Source organism: Pongo pygmaeus, chromosome 18 (assembly GCF_028885625.2).
Source record: "Pongo pygmaeus isolate AG05252 chromosome 18, NHGRI_mPonPyg2-v2.0_pri, whole genome shotgun sequence".
Lineage (NCBI taxonomy): Eukaryota > Metazoa > Chordata > Mammalia > Primates > Hominidae > Pongo > Pongo pygmaeus.
Window position 1 is genome coordinate 66,286,563 of NC_072391.2, and position 23,269 is coordinate 66,309,831.

The following is a 23,269-nucleotide window of genomic DNA, read 5'->3' on the forward strand; positions in this document are numbered from 1 at the left end:
AAGGAAGTTGGAGTAGCATATTAAAACATTTGGAAAAGTGTGAATAGGCTTTTTCATTTATTAAGTGTATGGCCTTAAACAAACAACCTTTTAAAGTCTCAGATTCTTCATTTCATAATGAGGATAATAGTACTGACCTCATAGAGTTGATATGAGAACTAAATGAGATTGTACATGTGAAACACTTGGGAGCTTCCCGCTTGCTGAACATGTGGAGATGCTGGGGGTGGGGCTAGCCCAGAGAGGGCATGGAAGCTACACCCCAACCCGCTTGTCCTATCCATCTGTCTGTTCATCTGTGTCCTTTGTAATAACCTTTATAATAAACCGGTAAATGTTTAAAAAAAAAAAGCAGAACACTGAACATCACACCTGCATGGTAAGTAGCAGTTGTTCTGGATGGTTCTTGCTATCATGATGTAGATGAAGAAGATGAGGATGTAGACGTAAGATGTAAGGAGAATTTTGATTTTTTTTTTTTTCATTCCTCATTGATTCTCAGTTACCTTTTTTTGGTAGGTGGTGGACTTTGTAGCAGCAACATTGCAGAGAGCCTGTGCAAGCCTGGCCCATCAGGCAGAGAGCACCGTGGAATCACAGACGCTGAGCATGTCCATGGGGCTGGTGGCTGTCATGCTAGGAGGAGCTGTTCAGGTGAGTTGTAGACATGAGGCAAGCTTGAATGGAGGGAAGGGAGAAGCGAAATACCAGTTGTTTTCCTTCCATACCCCTGTGAGAAATAAGAATGGATATTGTACATAGGAGAACCTGGATAAAGAAATTAGTTTGTTAATGAGAATTCTCTCCAAAGTAGAGAACAAGAAAGTTGTACCATTTCTACTCTGTCACCTGAATAGACTTCACTATCAGAAGGGCAGGGTCCTTTCTACCTGTTACAATCTTAATTTGGGAACGTCTAGCCTGGTGTTTTGCATCTGAGGCGAATACTAGATTTTCTGGCTCTCACTCTCCAAAACTCAGCCCTTGTTTCTGCTACTGTTGTTGGGGAAAGTCCTCAGTAACCTGCTGGTTGCATAGGATCCATCTATTTTGAATGCTCCATTTTAGCACAGGATTCATTCTTCATCCCATATCAGGTAGCATGTTAAAGCTTTGCTTCCAGCCACTTTTAAGTATGTATGTCTTTTACATACCTAATTTATAATTTTTAAATTTATTTTTTTAAATACTACATATTGGCCGGGTGCGGTGGCTCACTGAGCCTGTAATCCCAGCACTTTGGGAGGCCGAGGTTGGTGGATCACCTGAAGTCAGGAGTTTGAGACCAGCCTGGCCAACATGGTGATACCCCGACTCTACTAAAAATATAAAAAAAAATTAGCTGGGCGTGGTGGCAGGTGCCTGTAATCCCAGCTACTCGGGAGGCTGAGGTAGGAAAATTCCTTGAACCCAGGAGCCGGAGGTTGCAGTGAGCCAAATCGTGCCATTGCACTCCAGTCTGGGTGACAAGAGCGAAACTCCATCTCAAAAAAACAAACAAAACTTACATATTGCATACTTGTGTGCCACACATACTAAGCTAGGGTGCTGGGAATACAGCAGGGGACAGGGCAGACCCTCATGAAACTTGCAGTCCTGTAAGGAAGTCAGACACTAAATGACTGTTCAGAATGTACTTAGAATTGAATGAAGGGCCTCAAAAGAAAAGTGGCGGGTACCAAGAGCACATAACATCTAACCTAGGCTTGGAAGATTTCCACTGAGGAGGTGTAAGCATAAACTAAGATTTGAAGGAAACTCTTCCAAGTAAGGAAAACATCACGTACAAAGGCTTAGAAGCAGCAAAGAGCTTGGTATACTTGAGACACTGATAGAAGGCTGGTGTTGGTGAATTGTAGAGACCAACGGGAAGAGCATGCCTGTAAGGACAAAAGATAGTCAAGAGCTAGACCATGCATGTGTGTGTGACTGGCTGATTACATACCGAGTTAGGTGAGGAGTCTGCAGGAAAGCAGAATAGGCTTAGTGTGAGTCTTATGAAATCTACCCTGCAGCCAGCCTGCTCATAACCCTTAGCAATGAGTAGGATACCCTCTGGGTATGGATTTCTGAGCTTGAGGATTCAAATCTGATTCTGATTCTCGATGTATTAGAATATACCTTTCACTAGCCTGTATAAAAGGAAAGAGAATTTTATCTGGGCCTGTTATTAGTGTGAAGCCCATTTCTTGGTAGATTTACTTAGCACTTCTAATTATATATTTTCCATATTGTTTTAAAAAAAAAAAAGCTTTTGGTTCAGTTTCTAGAGCCATAGTATACCCTTGCTGTTAGAACTATCAAGGTTTGGGAGGTCGAAGTGGGCGGATCACGAGGTCAGGAGATCGAGACCATCCTGGCTAACACAGTGAAACTCCGTCTCTACTAAAAATACAAAAAAAAGGTGGCGGGCGCCTGTAGTCCCAGCTACTCGGGAGGCTGAGGCAGGAGAATGGCGTGAACCCGGGAGGCAGAGGTTGCAGTGAGCCAAGATCGCGCCACTGCACTCCGGCCTGAGTGACAGAGCGAGACTCCATCTCAAAAAAAAAAAAAAAAAAAAAAAAAAGAACTATCAAGGAAAGTTTCACCAATGGAATCGTTTTTCTTTTTTCTTTTCTTTTTTTTTATTTTCAGACAGAGTCTTACTCTGTCACCCAGGCTGGAATGCAGTGGCACAATCTCGGCTCACTGCAGCCTCTGCCTCCTGGGTTCAAGCAATTCTCCTGCCTCAGCCTCCCAAGTAGCTGGGATTACAGGCATGCGCCACCACGCGCAGCTAATTTTTTGTATTCACAATAGAGACAGGGTTTTGCCATGTTGGCCAGGCTGGTCTCGAACCCCTGACCTCAGGTGATCCACCCGCCTCGGCCTCCCAAAGTGTTAGGATTATAGGCATGAGCCACCGTGCTCGGCCGGAATCATTTTTCTTAAGTTGTATTCTTATTGGATTTAGTTGGCCAAATCGATTTTTGTTTTTTTTGGTTGAATATTAATTTGAATAGTCTTTTTCCACAAGGTAAGAGTATGCTTTTTTTTTTTTTTTTTTTGCTTTTTTTGGCTTCTCTTTACTTCACACTTATCATTTCAAACCACATCCCGAATGGAAGATAGATCACAAAAATCTCCATTTCCCTTTCTAGAAGCCCATTGTTGGAGGGCTGGCTGTGCACATTAGTTGTATTCTAAAACAGACTCACCTGACTGATGTCAAGGTTATACCTTGCAGGCCCCTGCCTTTCTGTGAGCCATCCTGACTCACTGATTACATCCGGCATTCCTCTGACTTTGCAGTTAGTTAAGTGAACATAAGCACGTCACCCCCTATACCTTTGCCCTAGATCTACTACTTTTTCTTCTGTTTGAATCATGGATTTCTAAATGGCTTCTATAGTAATGCTGGATTTTCTTTCTTTGTATTAGAAAAAAATGTCATAGTTCTGAATTGTGTTTTCAGTTAATCACTGTCAGGCTAACAATATACTGTTTTTTCCTATTTCTTACTAGGATTCGTTGTTTTGGCTAATTAAAAAAGAATCTAACATCATCTGAACCTTTTTTCTTTCTAATTTATGTAATCAAAGTGATTATTAGAACATTGTGTCTGGGAAGAGGAGTTAATTTGGAAAAAGCATATATTTAAGACTGCTGACGACAAAAAAAAAAAATTAAAAAAAAAAAAGGGCCGGGCGCGGTGGCTCAAGCCTGTAATCCCAGTACTTTGGGAGGCCGAGGCGGGCGGATCATGAGGTCAGGAGATCGAGACCATCCTGGCTAACACGGTGAAACCCCGTCTCTACTAAAAATACAAAAAATTAGCCGGGCGTGGCGGCGGGCACCTGTAGTCCCAGCTACTCGGGAGGCTGAGGCAGGAGAATGGCGTGAACCCGGGAGGCGGAGCTTGCAGTGAGTGGAGATCTCACCACTGCACTCCAGCCTGGGTGACAGAGCGAGACTCTGTCTCAAAAAAAAAAAAAAAAAAAAAGGGCTGGGCGCGGTGGCTCATGCCTGTAATCCTTGCACTTTGGGAGGCCAAGGCTGGCGGATCATGAGGTCAGGAGTTCAAGACCAGCCTGGCAAACATGGTGAAACCCCATCTCTACTAAAAATACAAAAATCAGCCAGGCTTGGTGGCGCATGCCTATAATCCCAGCTACTTGGGAGGCTAAGGCAGGAGAATCGCTTGAATCCAGAAGGGGGAGGTTGCAGCGAGCGGAGACCACGCCACTGCACCCCAGCCTGGCAACAGAGCAAGACTCCATCTCAAAACAAACAAACAAACAAAAATTTATAATAAAAAAAAAGAAAAGAAAAATACTGTTGACAAGATAACTGTAATTCCAGGCTCATTTTCTAAATTTCAGAGTTAGTCACCACTAAAAGTATTATACATTGGTGACTCCTCCCTGTCCCCTCAAGAAGCAGTTTCTGCATGATCTTGCATTGTCTGTTGGTCTCTAAAGCACGAAGCTGAGCAGACCATTCTAGACCTTCTTTAGGAAAAACCAAAACCATGTTGTTCCAGGGAGGCAGCAGAGCCTCTGGTTAAAAGCTGGGCTCTAAATCTTTAAATCTAGATTCTTTTGGGGTGGGGGCCCATTATTGGAAGAGAAAAGGTGCATCTCTTCTCTAAAGGGGAAGGGGTCTTTAGCTTGGTCTTACTCTACACTGCTTAGGTCATTTTTTTTTTGAGACGGAGTTTCGCTCTTGTTGCCCAGGCTGGAGTGCAATGGCGCGATCTCGGCTCACCACAACCTCCGCCCACTGGGTTCAAGCGATTCTCCTGCCTCAGCCTCCCAAGTAGCTGGGATTACAGTCATGCACCACCATGCCCGGCTCATTTTGTATTTTTTTTTTTTAGCAGAGACGGGGTTTCTCCATGTCAGTCATGCTAGTCCTGAACTTCCGACCTCAGGTGATCTGCCCGCCTCGGCCTCCCAAAGTGCTGGGATTATAGGCGTGAGCCACCGCGCCCGGTCTGCTTAGGTCATGTTTTTGATCAAAGGCCATTGCTCAGACTCTTTGGCAGAAAGGTTACCATGAGCATGGACTGTGTTTTAGGTGCTGTTGACTTACATATTAGAATCATTGCAAATGATTAGAGGCTGGGGTAGAAGTAGTGGTAAGCAAGCTAGAGGTCTTGCAGAATGGAGGAAGGGGAGAGAGGGAAGAGCCGCTGAAATCTGTTGCATGCTGGTGAGGCGGATTTGTTGAGTCAGTTTCTGTGCTAGAATGCTGTCCTTTCTCTTCTTCACCGAGCCCAATTTGGGTGCTCTATAGAACTGCTTGGGAAAATTCCCATTATTTCAAGCTGTTATATAGAACTCCAAAGAGCAGACAATCCTTAATTGCTGTTGCTTTCAAGCAGCCTTATTTAGAGATGTCTTACTTTCTGCCATATTTAATAAACCTGCCACAGTAGGTACTTAATTAACAGTTTTTGAATGGATGGATAAATGGAAGGAAGAAAGAATAAAAGGAAGAAAGGAAAGATGATGTCTAATGAAGGAGGCATGATTTGTTTTGTTTTGTTTTGTTTTTTCAAAAGGGCATGGGCTCAAAAAGTTGAAAAACACTGCCCTCACCCATAGTGAGCAACCTCCAGATCTGGGCACACCCATGGGAGTGTTGTGAATGTTAGTCATGTGTTATCAGGGGCAAAGGAGAGCCATGCTTCTTGTTTTCACAGGCTTTCACTTGATTATCCTCTAGGTAATCTAGTCTTTCCTCAGAATTTCCCTGGAATGGAGAGGCATCCTTCAACTGCTTGTATGCAGGTGATCAAACTGGCTAAAAAAGCCCTTACTTGCAAACCACAGTGCCTCCGATTTTACAATTTAAAAAGAAAATGACTTTCCAGTTAACTCAGCTGACTAATTCTCTCTAATTCTTTTTGCTTTTGAGATTAAACCATCTATTTCTGGAATTGTCTTCATTGTGCTCATTTATACACATCGTTAAAGATTTTCAGAGCTTTGGCCAGGTGCCAGTGGCTCATGCCTATAATCCCAGTGCTTTGGGAGGCCGAGGCGGGCGGATCACCTGAGGTCAGGAGTTCCAGACCAGCCCAGCTACTCGGGAGGCTGAGGCAGGAGAATCGCTTGAACCCAAGAGGCAGAAATTGCAGTGAGCCAAGATCACACCATTGCACTCCAGCCTGGACAACAAGAGCGAAACTCCCTCTCAAAAAAAAAAAGGCTCCTCAGCTGGGCACGGTGTCTCATGCCTGTAATCCCAGCACTTTGGGAGGCTGAGGTGGGAAGATCATCTGAGGTCAGGAGTTCGAGACCAGCCTGGCCAAAATGGCAAAACCCCATCTCTACTAAAAATATAAAAAAATTAGCTGGGTATGGTGGCGGGCGCCTGTCATCCCAGCTACTTGAAAGGCTGAGGCAGGAGAATCACTTGAACCTGGGAGGTGGAGGATGCAGTGAGCTGAGATCATGCCATTGCACTCCAGCCTGGGTGACAAGAGCAAAATTCTGTCTCAAAAAAAAAAAAACTCCTCAGATAGCTGCTGCCACCCAGTGCATTTCCCTGGACAACCCCAGGGGCTAGATGTTCAATGAGTAAATACCCCCATACAGGATGTGGGCACCTGGTTGTCCAGCCCGAGGCCAGGGATCCCAGGTCACACCCTTGATCAGGGAGGGATCAAGGTGCTTCTGTCATGCCCAGGATTGAGAACTCTGTGGATGCAAAGAGGGGTGGGTGGGAGGCCGGGTGTGGTGGCTCACGCCTGTAATCCCAGCATTTTGGGAGGCTGAGGTGGGCGGATCACATGAGGTCAGGAGTTTGAGGCCAGCCCGGGCAACATGGCAAAACCCTGACTACTAAAAATACAAAAATCAGCCAGGCATGGTGGCCGCACCTGGAGTCCCAGCTACTCAAGTGGCTGAGGTGGGGGAATCGCTTGAACCTGGGAGTCGGAGGTTGCAGTGAGCCAAGATTGTGCCACTGCACTCCAGCCTGAGCAATAGAGCAAGACTCTGTCTCAAAAAAAAGAAAAAATTGCAATTCCCTAATGACTTACAACATTGAGTATGTCTTCCTATGCTTATTTGCCATCTGTATGTCTTCTTTGGTAGGGTGTTCTTCTTTGGTAGACCTATCTGTTTAGGTCTTTTGCCCATTTTTAAGTCAGGTTGTTCATTTTCTTATTAAGTTTTAAGAGTTCTTTGTATATTTTGGATATTAGTCCTTTTTCAGATATGTCTTTTACAAATATTTTCTCTCATTCTGTAGTTTGTCTTCTCATTCTCCTGACAGTTTCTTTTGCAGAGCAGACATTTTTAATTTTAATAAGGTCCAGGTTTTTAACTCTTTCATAGATCATGCCTTTGGTGTTGTATTTAAAAGGTCATTGCTTTTAAGAGGTCAATTTTCTACTATGTTAACTTGTAGGAGTTTTATAGTTTTGTATTTGACAGTTAGGTTTATGATCCATTTCAAGTTAATTTTTGTGCAAGGTGCAAGGTCTGTGTCTAGATTCATTTTTTCACATGTGCATGCCAGTTGTTCCAGCACCATTTGTTGAGAAAACTTTCTTTCTTTTCTACTGACACTTGTTCCAATTAAAAAAAAAAAAAAGAAAAGACTATTTTTTTTTCCATTTAAAGCCTTTGCTCCTTTGTCAAAGTTCAGTTGACTCTATTTATCTGGGTCTATTTCTGGCCTTTCTATTCTGTTCCATTGATTTATTTGTCTTGGCTGGTTTTTTTTTTTTTTTTTTTTTTTTTTAAGAAGAAATTGTTATATAGAAGAGAAATGAAAAAGAGGCCAAATAGACTATAGATAAATTATTCTCATTTTAGATGCTTTAAAAAAGTCCACAATACAACAGAGGCACTGAATGAAGTTTAGCATAATGATAATACTAGTACAATTATTTGAAAATGTCTCGGCCAGGCACGGTGGCTCATGCCTGTAATCCCAGCACTTTGGAAGGCCAAGGTGGGCGGATCACCTGAAGTCCGGAGTTCAAGACCAGCCTGGCCAACATGGTGAAACCCCGTTTCTACTAAAATATAAAAAATTAGCCAGGCATGGTGGCGTGTGCCTGTAGTCCCAGCTACTCGGGAGGCTGAGGCAGGAGAATGGCGTGAACCCGGGAGGTGGAGGTTGCAGTGAGCCGAGATTGCACCATTGCACTCCAGCCTAGGCAGCAGAGCAAGACTCCGTCTCCAAAAAGAAAAGAGAAAAATAAAAATAAAAATGATTTTTTTTTCTTTTTTTTGAGACAGAGTCTCGCTCTGTTGCCCAAGCTGGAGGGCAGTGGCATGATCTCAGCTCACTACAACCTCCGCCTCCCGGGTTTAAGCGATTCTCCTGCCTCAGCCTCCTGAGTAGCTGGGACTACAGGCGCATGCCACCATGCCCAGCTAATTTTTGTATTTTTAGTAGAGACAGGGTTTTGCCATGTTGGCCAATAAAAAGGATTTAAGATCCTTAAGGTACTCAAATTTTCAAGGCCTCCTGAAGGCTTATCTGATAATTTCTCCAGTGTTTTCAAACAGAAAAGTATTACCATTAATTCTTACTTTTCATTGATTGCACGTACACCTTTTGGGTGGAAGTGGGTGAGGGGAGTGCTTTCCAGTGAAGACCAGAAAACCTGCTAGACAAATTCTAAAACAGCTGTAACACTCATGCACCTTTCTTAGTAGTAAGGCATGTGACATTATTCGGACAAAGCTTCCATAGAGAATAAAATGTTATATAATTTTCACTTCCACTTTCCAGAAGAAATCCCTTTCTTCCCATTTTCTCCCTGATCCCTTCCAGATCTGTGGTGCACTTGCATACTGACCGGCCACTTTAGATCATGTAGTTAAGAACAGCCTTATCTTTTCAAGGGAGACTGTGTAGGGTATTGGGTGAGAGTGTGGGCTGTGATCCCAGTTTCTTGAGTTCACATCTTACTATCTTCCAGTTTGTGACCTTGGGCATATTACTTAACCGTTTTGTTTCCACCTGTTTAAAATGTAGGTAATAATAGTCATTATATCACAGGGATATGAATGTGTGTGTGTGTTTTATCTTAGAAAAGAACCTGTATATGATAAGTGTTCAATAAATGTTAGGTATGATTATTCAACAAATGGTATTCAGTGCTGGACCCAGGCAATACACTGATTACACCATGAGCAAGATATGATCCCTGCCCTTTTTTCTCAGAATATGTTTCCTGGTGCTCAGGTCATACTGAAATTTGCTATGTTAATTTGGGTTTGACATTTTTTATTTCATTTTGTAGTTGAAGTCAAGTGATTTTGCTGTTCTGAAGCAGTTGCTGCCTCTGTTGGAGAAGGTGTCTAACACATACCCTGAACCCGTCATCCAAGAACTCGCTGTTGATCTCCGCATCACCATCTCTACCCATGGAGCCTTTGCCACGGAGGCCGTCAGCATGGCTGCCCAAAGTACACTGAACAGAAAAGATCTGGAAGGGAAAATAGAAGAGCAGCAACAAACCAGTCGTGAAAGACCCACTGATGTAGCTTATTGCCACCTTGAACAACAGCAAAGCCATGAGATATCCCCCCAGACAGGCCTGCAGTCAAATGCTCCAATCATTCCTCAAGGAGTCAATGAGCCCAGCACTACTACAAGTCACAAATCTGGAAGCGTAACCACAGAACAGCTCCAAGAGGTTCTTTTGTCAGCTTATGACCCTCAAATTCCAACACGGGCTGCTGCCCTGCGTACTCTTTCCCGCTGGATAGAGCAGAGAGAAGCAAAAGCCCTTGAGATGCAAGAGAAGCTTCTCAAGGTGAGTAGAGCACACTGTAAAGACACATGGGCACAGGGTGGGGCAGCCGTCCAGGAGCATTCATTCAACTCAAGTATTTTTGGAGCCTGGACTATGTGTCAAGCACTGTTCTGGACCACCCTCCATAAATTTGTGAATTTTGTGAGGAGGCAACACTTAGACACAGGAAAGACTTATTTAGACACAGGGAAGACTTAAACTCCTCAATTGAATATGAACCGAGTGCCAATTTTTTTTTTTTTGAGATGGAGTCTCGCTCTGTCCCCTAGGCTGGAGTGCAGTGGTGCAATCTCGGCTCACTGTAAGCTCCGTCTTCCGGGTTCACGCCATTCTCCTGCCTCAGCCTCCCGAGTAGCTGGGACTACAGGTGTCTGCCACCAAACCCGGCTAATTTTTTGTATTTTTAGTAGAGACGGGGTTTCACCTTGTTAGCCAGGATGGTCTCTATCTCCTGACCTTGTGATCCACCTGCTCGGCCTCCCAAAGTGCTGGGATTACAGGCGTGAGCCACCACGCCCATCCTTCAAAATTTTTGTATGCAAGAAATGCTGTGGGCAGTCAGGAAAAAGAGAAAGTTGAAATCTTCTGGAGGATGTAGGCCTTAATATGGCCATAACAAACTGGTAAAGTTTGAGCAGATGAAAGAGGGGTGGGACAGCATGAGCAAATTCCCAGAGATGGGAAAGTACCTTTTGTGGTAAATAGGTCTGCTTCAACACTGTGACCCAGCCCAGATAAGCCACCTGTTTTCTCTGGGCATCTTTAGTGGGGCATTGGGCAAAGCTGGGTCTCCTCCCCTCTTCTCTCCCTTCATCGTGGTGAAATAGCTGTTTTTTGTTTTGTTTTGTTTTGTTTTTTGGAGACAGGGTCTCGCTCTGTCGCCTAGGCTGGAGTGCAGTAGTGCGATCTCAGCTTACTGCAATTTCCACCTCCTGGGTTCAAGTGATTCTTCTGCCTCAGCCTCCCAAGCTGGGATTACAGGTGCCCACCACCACACCCAGCTAATTTTTGTATGTTTAGTTCAGATGAAGTTTCACCATGTTAGCCGAGCTGGTGTTGAACTCCTCATGTCAAGTGATTCACCTGCCTCAGCCTCCCAAAATGCTGGGATTACAGACGTGAGCCACCACACCCGGCCTTAAATATCCTTTTATACACCTATTTGAAGGTGAATTCAGTGAACATCTTGGAATTTTTTTTTAGCTTCATTAAACCTTCTTCTGCTGTACATAATTGGTCACCAAGTCCTGTCAATTCTTTTTTCCAAGAAGTCTTTCAAATGTATCTTAACCTCTTTATTTCCATGGCCATTACCCTAGATTAAGCTTCCCTTGCTTACTCCGTAAAAGATTCCCTACCTTCAAAACTGGCCATCTTCCTAACTGGGGTAATTTTAGGCTCTCCCTACATACTTCACATATAGAGACCAGCAGCATCAAGTTGATGTCAAGAATTACTGTGCCAGCGAAGAACACAGCATTATATATGGAGCAGACACTTCCGTCTTCCTTTCTCTGGCTCTCATGTTGGGGCCTAAAGCTAACATATCATGTAGTATCTTCCAGATAAGCTGTACTCGCTGTAGTTGATACCCCTGATAGGTTCCTAAATTGTAAGATATTTTGAGAGTAATTTGTTACTAATATCAATTAAAGTGCTGAAATTTACAAGATTTTCAAAAATAAATTAGAACAGATTCAAAGTTATCTCAATAATAACATCTCTATCTCACTTGCACTTCCATATGCTTTGTGAGTGCAAGAGAAAAGGATCAAATTGCAGCAAATGTGCCATCCATTGCACATAACCCCAAACCTTGTCTCTTGTGTGTCACACCCCATAGTCTGTCATGCCATATGTGAGAATGTTATTCACCATGGCTGTCATGGAAAAATGTTGAGGATTGTTCTTCCGTCGGTTTCCAGGACTACTGCTGGAAGAATACAAGTATCTCCCCCAGTCTCTATACTTTTTTAATGGTTATAAAAATGATACTTAAGCATATATGCCATTTCCCCCACAAAACTCTGTCAGACCAGTTTCTAGCTAAGAAAAACAAGAAGCGAAGCATTTACTCCTTTGAGCTGCTGATAAGGGAGCCTCTTAAATCTTCCTTGTTCTTTGTAAATCTTATCACTGCTGTATTTTGTTGTTCCAGATATTCTTGGAAAACTTGGAACATGAAGACACTTTTGTATATCTATCTGCAATTCAGGGTAAGTCAGTCCTGGTTAAAGGACTTTAAGTCTGTGGACCAGAGACTGTATCATGTTTATTTGCACAAAATCTCTAAAGTCCTAGGGCCAGGAGACTACTGGTCATTTTGTCCATCTTCCTGCCTCATAGCTAGGACACTTTAAGTCATAATAATAATATTCCTGGAGGGTTTCCAAAGGGTCCCTATAGAGTTTCAATGTCTCATAATGATGAAGTTTTTATTAATGTTTACTTATTGTATAGATTAAATCATATTTTCTCTAATTCAAGGAGGTAAAGAATGACTCACACATGAACTCTTATCACATTAACCTTTTATGTTAGTCAGCTACTGTCTTTTTTTTTTTTTTGAGACAGAGTCTCGCTCTGTCACCCAGGCTAGAGTGCGGTGGTGTGATCTCGGCTCACTGCAACCTCTGCCTCCCGGATTCAAGTGATTCTCCTGCCTCAGCCTCCCAAGTAGCTGGGATTACAGGTGCCCGCCACCACGCCCAGCTAATTTTTTATATTTTTAGTAGAGACAAGGTTTCACCATGTTAGTCAGGCTGGACTCAAACTCCTGACCTCCAGTGATCCACCCACCTTGGCCTTCCAAAGTGCTGGGATTACAGGCGTGAGCCGCCACGCCCAGCCTCAACTACTGTCTATATGCACCTTTGCTCTCTCGTTAAGCTAAAAGAACTCAGGGTATTAAATATTTTCTTATCAAAAAATTTTTTGCAGTAACTTTATTTCTCTTTTTATGGTTCTTTGTTGTTCTCCACATCCCCTTTAACTTGTGGGCTCCAAATCTAGAGAGGATGTAGAGAATAAGGCACCCTTCCCAAAAGATCCAGAAGCAGACATGGTGAGGTCAGAGTTAACTCAGTTTCCCTTGGCTCCATCAGCGAGGTACAGTCGGCAGACCACCTGGGTGGGCCATCCCATTACCATGCGTTGGCAAATTACTTAATCCCTGTGGGCTTCAATTTTTTGTCATCTGTGAAAAGGGGACTAAATAGGAATGTGAAATGGTACTGCCACTTTGGAAAACAGTCTGGCAGTTCCTCAAAAAGATAAACATAGAGTTACTACTTGGCCCAGCAATTCCACTCCCAGGAATATACCCGATAAATGAAAACATATGTCTGCACAAAACCTTGTGTGTGAATGTTCACAGCAGTATTATTCACAATAGCCAAGAGGTGGAAATAGCTCAAACAACCATCAGTTGATGAATGGATAAACTAAATGTGGTATATATATGCAATGGAATATTATTGGCTATAAAAATGAAGGACTGATACATGCCACAGTATGTATGAACTTTGAAAACATGGTAAGTGAAAGAAACTGGCCACAAAATACTATATTTTATATGATTCCAGTTATATGAAATGTCCAGAATAGGCAATTTTTTAGAGACAGAAAATAGATTAGTGCTTTCCTAGGGCTGGGGTAAAGGAAAAATAGTTGAGGGTGATAGGTAAAGGATACAAGACTTCTTTTTGGGCTGATGAAAATGTTCCCAGATTCTTGTGGTGACAGTTGCACAGCTCTGTGAGTATGCTAGGAAACCATTGAGTTACGCACTTTTTTTTTAAGATGGAGTCTCACTTTGTCACCCAGGCTGGAGTGCAGTGGCGCAATCTCAGGTCACTGCAACTTCCGCCTCCCAGGTTCAAGCGATTTTTGTGTCTCAGCCTCCTGAGTACAGGCATCAGCCACCACGCCCAGCCGAGTTACGAACTTTAAATGGGTGAATTGTATGGTATGTGAGTTACAGCTCAATAAAACTATTATCAAAAAATACAATAAAAAAAAATTTTTTTTTGAGGTGGAGTTTCGCTCTTGTTGCCCAGACTGGAGTGCAATAGCGCGATCTCAGCTCATTGCAACCTCCGCCTCCCGGGTTCAAGCAATTCTCCTGCCTCAGCCTCCCGAGTAGCTGGGATTACAGGCATGTGCCACCACACCTGGCTAATTTTGTATTTTTAGTAGAGACGGGGGTTTCTCCATGTTGGTCAGGCTGGTCTCGAACTCCTGACCTCAGGTGATCCGCCCGCCTTGGCCTCCCAAAGTCCTAAGATTATAGGCGTGAGCCACCACGCCTGGCCGAAATAAAATTTAATAAAAGGGGAGAGGGCTAAAATTGTCAGAGCCTAAGGAAATATGATGACTAAATGTAATGTGATAGATGGGATTCTGAAATAGAAAAAGAACATTAGGGCTGGGAGCAGTGGCTCACGCCTGTAATCCCAAGTACTTTGGGAGGCCAAAGCAAGCAGATCACTTGAGGTCAGGAGTTTGTGACCAGCCTGGCCAACATGGTGAAACCTCATCTCTACAAAAAAACACCAAAAAAAGTTAGCCAGGTATGGTGGCGGGCACCTGTAATCCCAGCTACTTGGGAGGCTGAGACACGAGAATTGCCTGAACCCAGGAGGCCGAGGTTGCAGTGAGCCGAGATCATGCCACTGCACTCCAGCCTGGGCAACAGAGTGAGACTCCGTCTCAGAAAAAAAGAAAAAAAAAAAAGGACATTAGGGGAAAACTAAGGAAATTTGAATAAATTATGAACTTTAGTTGATAATAAAGTATCAATATTAGTTTACTGTTCTATCATAAAATGTTTATTAATAGAAGGGGGCTTAATATTAGGATTAAATGAGTTAATTCCCTGCAGCTGCTTAGCACACAGTGTTCAATATGTGTTAGCTATTAATATTTTAGTGTTGTTATCATCATCAGAATCTTCACTATTACATCTACTGTTGGATGACTAGGTAATAATGTGGTGATCTCTGTAACTTCTCAGATCTGAAGCCTGAGTAGGCCGATTCTGTCAGTTATTGATATTTAACAAACTACCCTGTGGCTCACGCCTATCATCCCAGCACTTTGGGAGGCCGAGGTGGGTGGATCACCTGAGGTCAGGAGTTCGAGACCAGCCTGATCAACATGGCGAAACCCTGTCCCTACTAAAAATACAAAAATTAGCCGGGCATGGTGGTGTGTGCCTGTAGTCCCGGTTACTTGGGAGGCTGAAGCAGGAGAATTGCTTGAACCCAGGAGATGGGGGTTGCAGTGAGCCGAGATCGCACGACTGCACTCCATCCTGGGCAGCAGAGCAAGACTCCTCAGAAAACAACAACAAACTACCCTGACACTCAGTAACCTGAAACACTGATCATTTATTATCACTCACACATCTGTAGACCTGCTGAAGGTTCAGCGGAGCTTGGCTGGGCAGCTGACCCCTCCCAGCAGGCGTCAGGCCAGCTGTGGTAGCTGTGCTTCATGTGTTCCTGGTCATCCCTGAACCAGTGGCCTACCAGGGCTTGTTCTGCTTATGGTGAGAACCATGAAGTGTCAAGAGAAACCATAAATTCCGGAGGCTCCCCGGGCCTGACTCAGAGCAGATATCCTATCATTCTGCCTTATTCTGTTGGCTAAAGCAAGTCATGAGGCCCAACCCAAAAGTCAAGGGATAGAGAAATATATGCTGTCCCTTTAGTGGGACACACTACCAAGTCACATAGCAAAGGGCATTGATGCAGTAATGCCATTCTTCACGTTGATGTGTTCTGTTTACCTCCCAGAGGCAAGGTTGTCAGTGAGCACAAAGGTAAGTGCAGGTTCTTACTGGCTAGTTCTTTCAGGGTTTAATGTGGATATGCTCTATACAGACTTAGTACTTGAAGCTTAAGAGAGCATGCAGAGGGGAAATCGTATAGCAAAGAAGGTCTGAGCCTTGGAATTCTGGAATTTTTTTTTTTTTTTTTTTTTTTTTAAGAGACAGAGTCTTGCTCTGTCACTCAGGGTAGAGTATAGTGGCATGATCATGGTTCATTGTTACCTCTAACTCCTGGGCTCAAGCAGTCCTACCACCTGTGCCTCCCGAGTAGCTGGGACTACAGATGCGTGCCAGCACACATCAGGCTAATTTTTTAAAAAACATTTTGTAGAGATGGGGGTCTCACTATGTTGCCCAGGCTCAAACTCCTAGACTCAAGCTATCCTCTTATTTCAGCCTCCCAAAGTGCTGGGATTGCAGGCATGAGCCACTGTGCCCAGCCAAATTCTTTCTTTATTCAACAAAAATTTTGTATACAAAAATTTTGTGTATCTCCTACATACAAAACACTTTAGATTAACTGAAAATTGTAATTAGGTTCAAAAGCAAAAAGAATTCTTCAAAGAGACAAAATGACCACCCAAAGTGGTAAAGGACAACTAGGTGAGAACGAAAGCTCTGAGAGTAATGGGTTTCAAGAGAAAAAGTAATTACCTGCAGCTGAGAGGCCAAAGAGGGCAGGAATTGAGATAGGCCTGGGGGTCCAGGAGGCCACATGACCATAAGTTGTGCTTATGGAAGTCAGATAAATCAAAGAAGCAAGAACCTAAAATGCTTATAATTCAGAAGTCTCAGAACACAAGTCATCCTGTACTTTCCCCAAGAAACTGTACTACTGTCAAGGAGATGTTTTTCATTGATTTATTTTTTTTAAGACTGGATCTTTGGGAATGGGTGGCGTGTCGTTCTAATGTGACCACCTTGCTGTTTGGAATAAGCGTCTTAGTTGATTAACCCACTGAGCTCATTAGCCTCTAGGGCCTGCTATCAAAATCGCAGCTGTTGGTGTTGTGTTTGTTTTTAGTAATTTTCATTGGTGTGCAAATCAGTTACTAGCTAATTTGGTGATGAAGAACATGAGGGGTAGAGGCGTAATTTCTGTTCTCAGCTCCCCAAGATGATGGACAAGTTTGAACTAATTGATGTTTTTGGTGTTTGTAATATGCACTTAAAAGCCAAGGCTTCAGGTGAGTTTCCCATTAAAGAAAATAGCTGAATTTTCCCACCTGCATTGCCAATATAGTTTGCCTGGGCCTAAAGCACTACAGGAACAAAGCCATTCTGGGCTCCCAGTCAGACAAGACCAGCCCACTTGTCCTGTAGTACAGGGTGGGGAGTGCCTGGTTGTGGTTTGAGTAGCATTCAGTTGTGGGGACTGTGTATTTTTAAAGTTTTCCTTTTCTGAGCTGCCCAAATGGCTCCATGTGGAAGTTATAGTATACTTTTTGCTTAATTTATTGATGTTTTATATTTCTTTTATAAAGTCTTACCAACTTTGCAGTCTAGGTGGAGAGCAGAAGAGAATAAAATACAGCAGTTCATTCAACGGCTATATATTGATGCCTGACTTAGAAATTTCTGATGTCTATATTATCTATCGCAGCCATCTGAGAACTAAATACCCTAGGAGTTAAATTTAATTTTAGGAAAAACTGTGTGTATCTCTGTTTATTCTTACTGGGAAGCAGTGGTTGACTTAGTCATTCTAGCAGCTTCTCCCAGGTACTCAATAACAGCTTCTTCAGGCAGAGAATTATGTATAAAGTCACTGAGTTCCGGTTACCCTACAGAGTTTACAGATAGAGAACTTAATCTTACACAGACAAAGATAAATGTCTCCCGTTTTGTATTCCTTGTATATTCTTTCTTCACTGTTTTTATCATCATTATTATTATACAAGTAATACATTCTCAGTGTTTTTAAAAAATTTCAACAAGAATGAAGTATATAAGGTAAAAGGCAGAAGCCCTTCTCTTTTCCAAAATGGGAGTTAGAATATGTCCTTGAAGGCTGGGCTCAGTGACTCATGCCTGTAATCCCAACACTTCAGGAGGCTGAGGTGGTAGGATTGCTTGAGCCCGAGAGTTCAAGACCAGCCTAGGCAACATAGTGAGACCTTGTCTCCACACACACAAAAATAAAAATTAGCTAGGTGTGCTGGTGTGCACCTGTAGTCCCAACTATTTAGGAGGCTTAGGTGGGAGGATCACTTGAGCCCAGGAGGTTGAGGCTGCAGAGAGTCATGATTGCACCACTGCACTCCATCCTAGGTGACAGAGTGACACCTTATCTCAAAAAGAAAATAAAAAAAGGATACATCCTTGAGATTCCCATAGTGTACATTAGATGTTTGGGCATTTTTTCATATTTTAGATTTGAAATAGATGTTCAATAATGAATATGATAAATAAGTGATATTCTTCAATAAGACATAGCCAGATTCTTTCTTTTTTTCTTTTTTTTGAGACAGAGTTTCTTTCTTGTTACCCAGGCTGGAGTGCAATGGGCTCGGCTCACTGCAACTTCCACCTCCCGGGTTCAAGCAATTCTCCTGCCCCAGCCTCCCAAGTAGCTGGGACTACAGGTGCCCACCACCATGCCTGGCTAATTTTTTTGTATTTTTAGTAGCTACAAGGTTTCACCATGTTGGCCAGGTTGGTCTTAAACTTCTGACCTCAGGTGATCCACCCGCCTCAGACTCCTGAAGTGCTGGGATTACAGGCGTGAGCCACGGCACCCTACCTATAGCTAGATTATTTCTATACTGTAGATCTGTTCATATGTCCTCTCAGTCACTTTCAATTATTTAAAGGGTATTTTGAAAGCAACAGATGCATTTCGGGGATCCAAGTGGTCCCTCTCAGTGTCAAAAGGATCTTTGGATAAAACTACCAGCCTTCTTTTAAAAGAAAAAAAAAAAAAAAACCACCTGGGCTCTGGGCCAACCATGGGAGGTGAAAGCATGCCAGTGTGTAGAGTGAAGAGATCTAGCCATCTTGACATGCCCAAACAAATCACACTAGCTCTTCCACCCTCTTCCTTTCAGAGAAGAGCTTTCATTTCTGGCAAAAGAGCTGAGCGGAGGGAAGGCAAAAGCCCGGAAGGGGGAAGGTAGATACAAGATGAAATTGTTTTCACAGAGTTTCAAATTGAGCAGGATTACAAGTCTTAACTTGTCAGGGACTGAATCTCTATCTCATTCTCAGATTTCTACCTCAAATAAAATAAGTTGAGAAACCATTAACTGAAAATAATTCTATCCCTTGAAGGATCATCTAATTGGACCTGGCATGGAAATTTGGAATGCAGTCCTGCGAAGTTTATCATCTCCATTTATGTCCTGGAAAAGGGAAGATTTCTTTTACATCCTGACCTGGTTTCTGCACCACTTCATTAAGAAATAAGCATTTAGAGAATGTCTCTCATATATGGTCTCTTGGTAAATTCTCTAAGTAGTTCTGGGAAGTAGACATTATCTCCATTTTTAAAACTTCTTATTTGAGATGTAATTTACATACCTAAAATTCACCCAATTAAAACATGCAAGTCAATGGTTTCTAGTGTCTTTAAAGAGTTGTGCAACCATCACCACTATCTAATTTTAAAACATTTTTATCATTTCATACCCATCAAAAGTCACTTCCCCTTGCTCACTCCCCCAACCCCTGGCAACCACTGATCTACTTTTTAATCTCTATGGATTTTCCTATGCTGGACATTTCATATAAATGGAATTATACAAGATGCGGTCTTTTTTGTCTGGCTCCTTTCACTTTAGCATAATGTTTTTGAGGTTTGAGGTTTCCTTTTTATGACTGAATAATATTCCATGGTATTGCTTAACCATGTTTTATTTATCCAGCTCATTAATTAGTGGACAACTGGGTTGTTTCCACTTTTTGGCTGTTATGACGAGATCAGGCGCGTTCGGGGTGGTATCCCCGTAGACTTGGCTATTATGAATAGTGTTGTTAGGAACATTTGTGTACAAGTTTTTGTGTAAATGTATGTTTTCATTTCCTCTGGATATATACATATACCTAGGAGTGGAACTGCTGGGTCATATAGTAAGTCTATGTTTAGCCTTTTGAGGAAATGCTGGACTATTTTCCAAAGCAGATATACCATTTTACATCCTTACCAGCAATGTATGAGTGTTCCAATTTTTCCACAGCTTTGCCAACACTTGTTATTGTCTGTCTTTTTATCAAAGCTGTTGAGGTAAAATAAAGTATAAAGGTGAATCTCTATATTTAAAACATCTTATTTGAGAAGCAAGAATTGTAATTTGGTGCATACACGCAGACCTAATGGTCTTCCATATGTCTGAAGAACAATGAGAAGGTTGGAGGTTTTGTAAACAGGAGAAATGTTACATATTGTTCTGGAGAAAGATCACTGGGACTAGTAAAGTTTTGGAGATCTGTCAAGCTCTGATTAGTGAGTGACAGCAATGGGTAAAATGAGTCTTAGAGTCACAGTAGGTTTGTTTCAGTAGCTATTAGATAAAACTGGCTTTAGGCTACAACAGGCAGTTTCAAAAGCCAGGCTTGTAGGGAATTTTATTTTTGGAGCAATGTTATGTGCCTTGTTTTTTTTTTTCCCTGGTCTCTCAACTCCATTTTAGTTGGATATGAGAGGCATGACCCAATTAATATGATCCACTTTCACATTTTCCCCTTTTGATTAAGATCTTTTTTTGAAAGCATTGCCAATTAACTACTTATAAGTTAGCTTAATTGTCCCTCGGAGCTAGGATGGACCTGTTCTGGTTGTCTCTGTCCCATATCAGCAGGGAAGTATGGGAGCTTATGTCAGTGACCTGGGCCACATTTGAGTAGCAGAGTCCAGAAGGAAAAGTATTCCTAGGGTACATTATTCTATAGTCAATTATCAAGTTCTATAAGCATTAGCAATCATCTCGAAGGACTGGGTTAACATTACTTTGTTGAGAGAGCTGGCATTATAAAGATTAAACAAGCAGTAAGAACAAAGCTGGCCAGTCATGGTGGCTCACACCTATAACCCCAACACTTTGGGAGGCTGAGGCAGGAGGGTCTTTTGAGCCCAGGAGGTCAAGGCTGCAGTGAGTTATGATCACACCACTGCACTCCAGCCTGGGTGACAGAGTGAGACCCTGTCTCAAAAAAAAAAAAAAAAAAGCAAACAACAATAACAACAAAAAACTTAAAAGTTATAATATAAAAAATAACAACAATATAATTAATTTAGTTTGTAAAATGCTTTTGAACTAAGATCCCAAGACTAAGGGCAACAAACTAAACAAATTAAAAGACCGGGTGTGGTGGCAGGCGCCTGTAATCCCAGCTACTCGGGAGACTGAGGTAGGAGAATCGCTTGAACCCGGGAGGCGGAGGTTGCAGTGAGCCAAGATCACGCCATTGCACTTCAGCCTGGGGAACAAGAGCGAGACTTTGTCTCAAAAACAAAAACCAAAACCATAGTGGAAACTGGGTGAGACCTGTAGTTGTCATTAAGTAGTATTTTATGACTTGCTTGCATTAAACAGAAAATTGCCGACTTTAGAAAAGGGACCACCAGTACAATTTGAACAGTAAGTTGTGTTAGGGATATTGTCTAAGCTGTCCGCTAGGTGTAGTAAAAGAATTTTTTTTTTTTTTTTTTTTTTTGCCATAAAGCATGGATATTTTATTCTAGGAAACGGAAAAAACAAAACAAAACAGGGAACACATCTTTCCACATACCATTCCAATTTAACTGACATTAATTCAGAAAAGCTAGAGCAGATATGCATGTGCATATGTATAAATATGTATATGTATATACACACGTACATATTTTCAGATTTTAATCTTATTGGTGTTCATATCTTGATTACATGATTTTTAAAATAATTATTTGCAACTTCACACATCTCATAGTTGTCTATGCAGTCTCTTTTTGCAGTCTGCTTCAGTTTCTAGTGTGCTGTGCATATCTACATCTTCTGGGTGGGACTGCCTGTGATTCATGAGCTTGGGGTCAGGCATAAACTGTGTAGCACCTGAGCTGGATTCTGATTTGGTCTGACTACAAGGATTTTTTAAAAAATATAATTAATTTCCTTCCCTCCCTCCCTCCCTCCCTTCCTCCCTTCCTTCCTTCCTTCCTTCTTCATTTCCTTTCTTTCCGTTCTTTCCTTTCTCTCTGCTTCCTTCCTTCTTTTCCTTCTTTCTTTCTTTCTTTTTCTTTTGTCTTTCCTTCCTTCCTTTCTTCCTTCTTTCCTTCCTTCTTTTCTTTCTTTCTTTCTCTCTTCTCTTTTCGTTTCTTTTTTCTTTTCTTTTCTTGACAGGGTCTCACTGTGTCACCAAGGCTGGTCTCAAACTCCTGGGCTCGAACTACCCTCTGCCTCGGCCTCTCAAAGTGTTGGGATTACAGACACGAGCCACCAAGCCTAGTCCTAAAAGGACTTTTTAGGTCAGGTTTTGTCAGGTTATCAATAACAGTTATTGACTGTGAAATTTTAATTACAGCATCTTATCAAATGAAAAGAGGAGCATTAAGGGAAGTAAGAGTCTCATGATATGTGGAGTCTTGTTTTGACATCTTAGGAAAAGCTGTTTGCAGCCTGGACAGTGTCCACTTCTCATCCTGGTTTGTAGTTTGAATGTCACTGGTTAGGGCATTGGACAGTTTGGTGAACTTTCTATGTGGCTTATACATCAGGCTGACAGGCACAAAACTTGTTTATAAAAATTTCTCAGGTTTTAGCTTATAGGGCTTTAGGAACAGAGCAATTCCTGTTTTAGTAATTTTATGAAAGAAACTTGGATTGTAGGAACTTGGGAGATTTTAGGACCTAGACTACTCAAAAATAGATAACAATAACTTGAAAGCAGTGTACAGAGTTATATTCTAATAACAGGTGTATCATAGCTTTCTTTTGGGAACATAATTTATTTTTTACATTGAAAAATAAAATATTTCCTATTGAAATATAGGAATCTCACATTTAAACAGTCTTGCGGCTGGGAAGCCAAACCAAGGCAGACTTTACATTTATTTATAGTCTTAAAGTTTCTGGGCCTGCCAGAAAGTGACAGTTTTATTTACTTACTATAAGGCTGGGAACCCTTGAAGTCAGGCATTTTATGTGTATTTTTAAATATGACATTTTAGTCAAAGCCTTGGTAATATAACTAACATTTAAAAGCAGAATTTTATTGGGTTTATGTAAATAACCATATTGTCCTAAGAATATTTAGAAATAGTTTTTGAATTTTGGAGGGATTAAGTAAGGAAAAGAAAAAACATGTTTTTATCTTTGTTTACAAAAGTACACTTTATCAACTTGTTGGAAATGATACATAGCTTAAGAGAAATTTTTTTTTAATGAGGGAAACAAAGTATTTGCATAAAGTAACAATGTTTTAAATAAAAGTCATAAAACATTAGTTAATCTCATAATTAACTCCTATTTGATCTCTATTAGTAGTTTTATGAATCTATTAGGTTTTTTTTAATTAGAGTCTTGGAAATTTGTATTGAGTCTGTTGATTTTAAAGTTACCAGAACTGGGCATGGTGGCTCATACCTGTAATCCCAGCACTTTGGGAGGACGAGGTGGGTGGATCACTTGAGGACAGGAGTTCGAGACCAGCCTGGCCAATATGGTGAAAACCCCATCTCTACCAAAAAATACAAA

General features: G+C 41.9%; 1 protein-coding gene and 1 non-coding gene across 9 annotated transcripts in view; one reads left to right on the top strand and one right to left on the bottom strand.

Annotated features, from left to right (window-relative positions):
• TANGO6 (transport and golgi organization 6 homolog) overlaps window positions 1-23,269 on the top strand; it is a 242,621-nt gene that overhangs the window by 76,536 nt on the left and 142,816 nt on the right. For 6 of the 8 annotated variants that reach the window (XM_054454111.2, XM_063654474.1, XM_054454113.2 and 3 more), the window contains exons 12-14: window positions 520-654; window positions 9,254-9,769; window positions 11,928-11,985. In XM_054454111.2, the coding sequence (XP_054310086.2) occupies window positions 520-654; window positions 9,254-9,769; window positions 11,928-11,985 (709 nt within the window). Of the gene's footprint in view, window positions 1-519; window positions 655-9,253; window positions 9,770-11,927; window positions 11,986-18,872; window positions 19,845-23,269 lie in introns of those variants that run through there. The other 2 variants (XM_054454114.2, XM_063654477.1) reach the window with 1 other exon arrangement.
• Window positions 8,584-8,645, bottom strand: LOC129016379 (U7 small nuclear RNA). The gene has a single exon (XR_008494785.1). It is a non-coding gene; the product is annotated as a U7 small nuclear RNA (small nuclear RNA).